Consider the following 8,749-nt stretch of genomic DNA (forward strand, 5'->3'; position numbering starts at 1 on the left):
TCCTCCTCCTCCTCCTCCTCCTCCTCCCCCCTCGGGCATGTTGTGAGGTGCAATCACATATGGGTGGGCAGCCTTTGTTCCCAGGCCAGGCTGATGATCTGTCCTCATTAAATGTCTCTCCCCCGGGGGCACCCCTCATAAAGGGTCTTGTTGCATCGGGGCCTCCTGTGGCTTTTGTCTGCTGGAGACAGGCAGGCGGGGAGGGCAGGTGTGTCTCCTTTTCTTCCCAGGAACCACACAGGACACTCATCGCTGTGACACGCCTGGGAGCGCCCAGCCCGGTGTCCCCACCTCGGCTTTGTGTCCCCAGAAAGAGTGCAGGGGAGGTCAGTGGGGGGAGGGGACACATGGAACGCTTTCAACAACGAAGAAGGAAAAACCGGGGCGCAGAGGACACAGGGAGGCGGGGGGGAGCCTGGGTTCTGTGCCCGCCTTTCCCCGGGGAGCGAACGTCCAGGGGAGCCGGGGAAACGACCCTCCCCACCGCATGCGACGGGGTTAGCAGTGCGCGGCCAGCTGGGACTCGCGGTTTGGAGAGAAACTCGTGCATTTTCACGGCTAACGGAGCCTTTCCCTCCCGTGGCGTGACCCGAACTCGGCCAAGGCAGTGTGTGGTGCTGGGAAGTGCGGCTCCGGGGCCACGGCCTGAGGCTGCGTCTCGGATCCCCCCTCTTAGCCAGGCCACGAACCCCGTCCGTGCGGCTGGGAAGAGGGGGAGGCTGTGCTGCGAGCAAACCGGGGTGGGGGTGGGTGTGGGGGGGAGGGGACGGAAGACCCCAGGCCCAAAGGGGAATGTGAGCAAAAGCAAGCGGCCTTTCGTCTTGCTTCCAGCTCGAAGCGGGAAATGCACGTTCACACGTCCCCACGACGTAACTGGGGAGGAAGTGGGCGGGTAAGGGGGGAGGCGAGCACGTGGGGGAGCTCCAAGGGATGCCCGAGGCCCTCCGTCCCCGAGGGGGCTGTGCCGGGACTCCCTCGAGGGGCCGTGTCAGGGCTGAGGGCGCCTCGCGGTGAGAAACGCGACCTCCCCCCCCCTCCCCCCCCCCGCCCCCGTGGTCCCAGCCGGGGACCAGGGCCTCGTCTGCAGGTGGCGGGAGGAGAGCTCTCCCTCTGGGACCGTCCCCCCACCCACAGCCTCCTGGGGGGGGGAGGGCCAGCAGGGACACAGGAGGCGGTCACGGTACAAGGGCGGCCGACCCACCGGAGCCGCACGCCCCTCAGAGTCGAGGTCACTGAGGGAGGGAACGCCTGGGGAAGGTCACGGCCGAGAGGACCCCCCGGACCTCAGAGCTGAAGGCCGCGGTGCCCGGGGTGGGGTCTGGGCACAGAGCGAGGACGCCGGGCGGAGCCAACAAGGGCGCATCAGCCGTGAGCTGTGGTCAGGGACAGCGTCCGGTCCGGTCGGTGACGGTCAGTGACAGCGTCCGGTCCGGTCGGTAACGGTCAGCGACAGCGTCCAGTCGGTAACGGTCAGCGACAGCGTCCGGTGACCGTCAGCGACAGCGTCCAGGTGCCGGTCGGTAACGGTCAGCGACAGCGTCCGGGGCCGGTCGGTGACGGTGACACGTCCCGCACCAGGAACGACGTCAGTGACGGGAAAACTCCTTCCTTGGTCTCTGGACCCCAAACGTCCTCCAGGAAAACGAAGTCTACGCGGCACGTAGCGAATGCACTGTCAGGGGCCCCTCGGCTCAGAGGACCGTCCCGGAAACCACTGTGAGGCCCCGCGTGGCTCAGGTGGTGGGAGCACCGTCCCCCGCACGGAAAGGGGCGGGTTCGATCCTGATGGGTGTTTCTCTCTCCCTCGCTGTCCCTTCCTCTCTCTCTCAAATCAATAAACATGTCCAAGGCTGAGGATTTAAAAAAGAATAAAAATAATTATTAAACGCATATATTTTGATCAATTTAGGTTCCCAGCACCTGCAGGTCTGCACGGGGACCCTCTGCAGCCTCCCCTCTCGCCTTGTCACCCCCCCTCCCTCGGGCCCCCTTCCCAGGAGCCCTGAGCCCTTTGGCCTCACGTCTGACCCCACCCCCCTCCGTCCGAGATGCTCAGGCCAATTCCGGCTCAAGTCTCCGGCGACGGCTGCAAGTGGTTTCGTCAGCAAGTCTTTCTTCACTTCACAGTTAACATAAAGGACTCCGCTGTTCAGACTCTTTTACACCCTAAGTTTTCTACGTTCTATGCTCGACATTTTTGTCTACAGTGATGTCTCCACTTGTAATTCGAGTCAACTTAGCCTTTTATATAGAGAGAATAAACTTGCTCAATTAGACCTGCTTTCTGATTTAGCTAAACTTTTCCCAGCCCAGGGAAGCACCCCAACTTCTCTTTCAGGCAATTGTCCGCCACACAGCAGTAAATATCAACACGAAGCAGATGATTATTATGGATCACACAGGGGGGAAAAAAGGGTGAAATATTTAACGGCAGCAGTGTCTGACTGTATTCTGCGCAGTGAGAAAACCTGAAGTCATTGTCAAGGTCCACCATTTCTTACTTCTGTTCAATCGGGTCAAGTTTCTAAGCTTTCTAAATCTCTGTTTTCTGGCTAATGAAAATAGGATTCCACCGAGTCTCCTATCTGCCTACTCCAGGACTTCTGTGAGGATCAGATGAGATGAGGCAGGGAAAACGCTTCACAGACATGTGGTTAAAATGTAAAATGTGTGCACCTGGCTGTAAAGCAAGTCGTGTTCCTGGGCTGGAGAAACTGCAAGGAGGCTAGTTGTCACTAAGGAGAGGAAGCCGAGCGTTGCTACGTGACGTCATTACCCAGTGCCCACAGCCACCGTTTCCGGGCTGCGCCCATCTTGCGCCGTGGGGTCTCGGCAGCGTCGGCTGCGACTTGGTGGGGTGTTGCTCTGGGTGGTGGCGGGGCCTGTGTCCCACGTGGGGGAAGCCGAGTGTTGCTCTGTGGGCGGCAGGTCCGCGGTGCCGTTTCTCTGTAGATGGGAAGTGCGCGTCACGGCTGCTCCTGCGTTGAGCATCTGCCCCCTGGTGGTCAGTGCGCGTCATAGCGACCGGTCAGACAGTCAGACACTGAGCATATTAGCCTTTTTATATATATATATATATATATATATATATATATATATATATATATATAGACTGAGAGTGTTGAATCCTACAAAAATATCCCGGTGGTACTGGGTCACATACCAGCTGTTGGCTGGGGTTGACTCAAATGAAGGGCTTTGCAAAGGTAGGGTCTCCCAGCAGGAGTCCGCGTGCTGTACCCTGAGTAATGGCTACACCTTCCAGGAGTTTCCATCCTTGAAATGGATTCCTTGCATCAGGCCATGAAAGGAAAGTGGGGGAAGGTCTGCTCCCCACACGAAGCCCCTCCCCTTCCCCCCCTCGGCTCCAGGGAATGGGTGGAGGGGGGAGGTCAAGGAGGACAATGCCCCCCTTGAACTTTGAAACAGCGTCGATTAAAGTTCTCTTGTGTAGAGGGCTGCCTGGGAAGGCACATGGGCATTTCTTTAAATTGTTGTCAGCTGAGCCCGAGGCGACTGGCAGAGCTGCGTCTCGGTTACGCCCTCCCCAAGAAGGTGGGGGGCGGTATCAGTACTGACTTTTTACCTTTGTCCAGGTGCCGGGGAGCGGGCTTTGATAGGTAAATCCAGGCAAGCACCAGGAATGCTAGGCCTACTCAAGAATGCAAATAAGCTCCTTGGATCCTAAGTTTTGGTGACACTTCCTGGTATTTGGGGGAATAAAATAAATGTGCTGCTGCTTGGGCTCCGGGGTCCCTGCCTCTCCATCAGAGAGGATGGCGTCCCACCTGGCTCCCAGCTTTGTTTCTATCTTTCTATCTGGTCTCTTTCTTTCTTTTATTTCTTACTCCCCGGCTCCTCCACTCAGGAACCGGACCCGTTCCTTTTCCGTGCTGACGCGGAAAAGAGAGAACACCTCTACACTCTTGCTTTGAAAACTATCTGGGGAAACTACAGAGGGGTGGCGTTCCATTTCTGGTTTCGTCCCTTCCGAGGAAAAGGCCGGAGGAAGCCGTTCTCCCTCCTGGGGTTGGCTCAGACGGGACGGAAGACGCGCTTCGTGGGTCCAAGATGGGTGTACTCCTGATCGGCACCCGCAGAGCTGGCTTCGCTGCGCCCTCTCACAGCCTGCGTGCGGCCCGATCACTTGGAAGGTAACTCCTGTCCCTCAGAAGGTTTCTCTGCATTTAACCCGCGGCCCAGCTTAACCCCGAAGGACACTTTTCATGGCGTTTCGTGAGAATGGGAGAGATGTTTTTCGCTTTGACAAATGTGCTGTATTTCCAGCTGCCACTGGGGAAAAAAAAAACATGCAATGAAAGTGTAGAGGCCAAGCAGCATTTCACGAGCGAGCAGGGTGTTGCCTCAAAGATAATACGATAATTACCAGCCCATTATGTCAATAGCAGGCTTCCCTCTCTGTCTCCTTTCTGGATCTTGGGAATCTACTGGGACATTGGCATTTCTTGCTCCGGGCTCCTCCGTGAGTAAAGAATCACTAGTTTTCGCCGAAGTCCTGAGACTCACACCCCAGCATTCCCCCACGGCCAGGCGTCCGGGTTAAACCAGGACGGACGGACCGCGGGAAAGAAAGATGGCTTAGCAGCGTCTTCGCTGCCAAGAAGAACGGGCGAGAGAAGAGAAACAACAACACACACACACAAAGAAGCTCCAGGCGTTGGCGTGTCTCCTGTGGATTAGCTGGTGCCTTGGGCCTCTCCGTGGAGAGGTCGCGGCAGGAAGTCCTGGGCTCGTCATTAACATTCCACAGGGCTTCTCCGACAGGAACCACAGCATCGCCAAGGCGATCAGAGGATGAGACACGCCGGCAGCCCCTGGGCACGCCTCTGCTTCCTCCTCACCGGCCGGGCACCACTCTGTGACGAGCACACAGTCCGCAGACGCGGGCGCGTGGGGCTCGAGGCGGCATCCCCACAGCAGGTCCTGCGGCTGGCCACGTCCCGGGCTGCTGCTGCTGCTGCTGGGACTCCACGGGTTGGGCAGTCGCCGTGGAAACCACCCTCCGAGACTCCGGGACGAGACCTCCACCTCCAGGGTCTGTTTTCTGTGGGGTCGATCCTCCCCACCCCGAGGACATTTTCCGTTGATGTTTTAGAGACAGTGGGAGAGAGAGGGAGGGAAGGACGGAGAGAAACGTCCACGTGAGAGAAACACTTCGACTGGCTGCCTCCTGCACGCACCCTGACCGGGGCCCCGGCTGGGAGGAGCCCGCCACCCAGGTACGTGCCCTTGAGCGGCATCGAACCCAGGACCCTTCGGCCCGCAGGCCGCGCTCTGCCCGCTGAGCCACCGGCCAGGACACGCCTTCGGGATCGCCAAGCGACTGCCAGGTCTGACCATCTCCCTGCCCAAGCCATGGGCTTCTACCCCCTGCAGGTGGCGGGGCTGGTGCTGGGCGTCCTGGGCCTGGCCGGGGCGCTGGCCACCACCCTCCTGCCCCAGTGGCGGGTGTCCGCGTTCGTGGGCAGCAACATCATCGTCTTCGAGAGGATCTGGGAAGGGCTGTGGATGACGTGCGTGCGGCAGGCGTGGGCCACGCTGCAGTGCAAGCTCTACAGCTCCCTGCTGGCCCTGCCCCCCGTCCTGGAGGCCGCCCGGGCCCTCATGTGCGTGGCCGTGGCCCTCGCCCTCACGGCGCTGCTCCTGGGCGCCTGCGGCCTGAGGCAGGTCCGGTGCGCGGGCTCCGACGAGAGGGTGAAGGCGTACCTCGTGGGGGCGTCCGGGGCCCTCCTCCTCCTCACAGGCCTCTTCGTCCTCATCCCCGTGTCCTGGACGGCCCACATCGTCATCCGGGATTTCCACGACCCCGCCGTCCACGTGGGGCGGAAGCGCGAGCTGGGGGCCGCGCTCTTCCTGGGCTGGGCCAGCGCCGCCGTCCTCCTCGCCGGAGGGGCTCTGCTCTGCGGGTTCTGCTGCTGCAGCCGGAGGAAGCGAGGGCGCCGGTGCCAGGTCCCCAGGGACCGCGTGCCTTGCAGGAGGCCACACAGGGACCCGGCCGCGCCCAGGAAGCCCGCCACCAGCTACGTCTAAGCCTGCGTGGCTCCAGCTGGGGGGCAGCGGGGGAGACGGCCGGTGCATTTGACCATAAGTACGTTGGGCGGGGACGCCCCTCATGGCTCCATCCAAACTGAGGGGGAGAGGGACGGGCACACGGGTGGGACTGTCGCCGGCGGCACGGGGCGGGGATGGAGACGCACCGTGGACTCCGACCTGGCGCGGTAAGGGCGGTTACCACCCTCGGACTCGGCCTCTGTTCCTGTCTGTGGTCCGCACTCACGCAGGCCCCGATCACAGGAGAGGGCGGACGCCTTGTGTTGGACAATCCGTTACTGTCGCTGAGAAAGCCGACGGACATCGCCGCCCCGTGCAGAGCAATGAGGCTCCGGAAACACTCCGTGTCCCCCACCGTGTCCCCCACCAACTAACTCCCTCCTGACCTCACGGATGACCTTGTTGAGGACCCTCAGCTGGGAGAAGAACAGGCAGCATTCCGGACTCTGATTGGATGTTTCAAACGGCGGCCAAGCCCGGCCCAGGGCTGACTCCTGTTCGCTCCTAGGGGCTCCCGGGCGCAGCCGCCGGCCCGTGCGGGGAAGGGGCTGTGACTCGCCTTCGGATGCGTAAGAAGATGATTTTAGGGCAGTTCACGTTCCCAGTTAGACTCGCGTAGGGTCACAGATTCAAAAAACGACGTGTGATTAAATAATAGGCTTCCCTAACCTATGATGGTCACCGTAAGCAGACCTACCTGTCTTTTTTTAAAATATATTTTTGTTGATTTCAGAGAGATAGAGACAGCAATGAGGAGAGAGAATCATGGATCGGCTGCCTCCTGCACGCCCCCCCACTGGGGATGGAGCCCACCACCCGGGCCTGTGCCCCGACCGGGAATCGAACCTGGGACCCTTCAGCCCGCAGGCTGACACTCCATCCCCCGAGCCTGCGGGGGCCAGGCCTGTCACGGGGATGAGCCGGTCCCGCGGACGGACGCAGCGAGCGCCGTTTTCCTCGTGGGAGGCGCGGCCCGGGCAGGCCCTGGGGCTCGAGGGGAAGGTCCTGTTCCTCGTTTGATCCTTTAGTCACCGAACAGGTCGCCCCACGGGGTGAAAGCTGAGACGCAGGGCGATGACTCAGGCAGGCAGGCAGGTCCCGCACACCCTTCCGCTCAGCCTCCAGCCAGCACCCGGGTCTGGCTAGGCACCTGGTTCTGTGTGAATTACACGCACTGTGCTCTGCTTTCCGCCTCCGTGGGTATGAGCCAGTGTCGGGGTGAAACGTGGTGTCGGGGTGCGGTGGACGTGGGTGGAGAGGGGTCATGGGGTCACTTCGGAATCTCTCCACTGTGTTGCGAACCGATCAGCGTTTATCCCTTCCATTCTGACTCTTCAGAGAGTGTGTTTATTGTGTAGTAAAAATGCATTCCCTTAACCCCGCCCCCCTCATTGCAAGGAACAGATTGAATGCATTTACGGCATGTCCATCCTGGTTACAATAAAATACGGTCGTTACCTATTCCAATCGCGTGGATTGAACGGGGGGAGGGGGTCCCTTTGAGAATGAATTTCTGTCCTTAAAAGACATTAAAGGTCTGAAACTTTAAATCAGAAACAACGGCCGAAACCAGTTTGGCTCAGTGGATAGAGCGTCGGCCTGCGGACTGAAGGGTCCCAGGTTCGATTCCGGTCAAGGGCATGTACCTTGGTTGTGGGCACATTCCCAGTAGGGGGTGTGCAGGAGGCAGCTGATCGATGTTTCTCTCTCACCGATGTTTCTAGCTCTCTATCCCTCTCCCTTCCTCTCTGTAAAATATCAATAAAATATATTAAAAAAATAAATAAATAATAAATAAATAAATAAATCAGAAACAACGCACAGCTGGCTGCCAGCACACACCTCCCCGGCCAGCCTTCCACAGGTCACCGCAGGTCAGCCCTCGACGCTCTAGGTCACAGAGGTCGGCAAACTCCTCCGTCACCAGAGCCAAATATCCACAGCACGACGATAGACATTTCTTTGGAGAGCCACATTTTTTAAACTTAAACGCCTTCTAACGCTACTTCTTCAACATAGACTCGCCCAGGCCGTGGTATTTTGTGGAAGAGCCACACGCCAGGGGCCAAAGAGCCGCGTGTGGCTCGCGAGCCGCGGTTTGCCGACCACGGACGGCTCTAGGATCCTGGGCAGCAAAGGCTGCTCCAGCGGAAGCGTCTCAGGACAAACAGGGTTTATTTGATTTTTCCTGCGTGGTCTCCGTCCCCCCTCATTCACAGAGGTCTGATCGTGGGGGCGGGAAGGAGTCCTGGATCTTCTTTGCAAATAAGTGCGACCTCGGAACAACGAGGCGCGGGCGGGAGTGGTCCTGGAGTCACCGCCTCCGTCTCCGTCTCAGCGCGGCTCCCGACAGGAGGGACCGGCCTGCAGGGCGGGGTCCAGGGCCTGCGAGAGGCGTCCTCCCGCGATGGCCAGAGGGTTGGGAGCGAGAGAAGCAGCTCTGGTGGCGTCACACGTGGCTGAACGGGGCTGAGAGCCGCTGTCCTCGCTCCTTCGCGAATCCGTGTGCCATGAAGGTCGCCTCTCCCTCCGTCCCCGCTGCAACGTTTCCTACCGAACCCGCGGGCAGAGCACGTTCCTGACCCCCCGCCCCACCCCCCCCCCCCACACACACACACTGAACGACAAGGCTGCCTCCCAGCGTGGAGAGGGCAGAAATGAGCCCGTCAGGTCGGTT

General features: G+C 59.8%; 1 protein-coding gene across 1 annotated transcript; it reads left to right on the top strand.

Moving 5' to 3' along the window:
* Positions 1-5,376: 5,376 nt before the first annotated feature.
* Positions 5,377-6,051, top strand: CLDN17 (claudin 17; the record flags this gene model as incomplete). The annotated part of the gene is made up of 1 exon (XM_080655600.1): positions 5,377-6,051. One exon carries the CDS (start codon positions 5,377-5,379, stop codon positions 6,049-6,051), a length of 675 nt encoding a protein of 224 aa, XP_080511726.1.
* Positions 6,052-8,749: the final 2,698 nt, after the last annotated feature.

The sequence above is a fragment of the Plecotus auritus genome (assembly GCF_963455305.1).
Source record: "Plecotus auritus genome assembly, chromosome: 2".
Classification (NCBI taxonomy): domain Eukaryota; kingdom Metazoa; phylum Chordata; class Mammalia; order Chiroptera; family Vespertilionidae; genus Plecotus; species Plecotus auritus.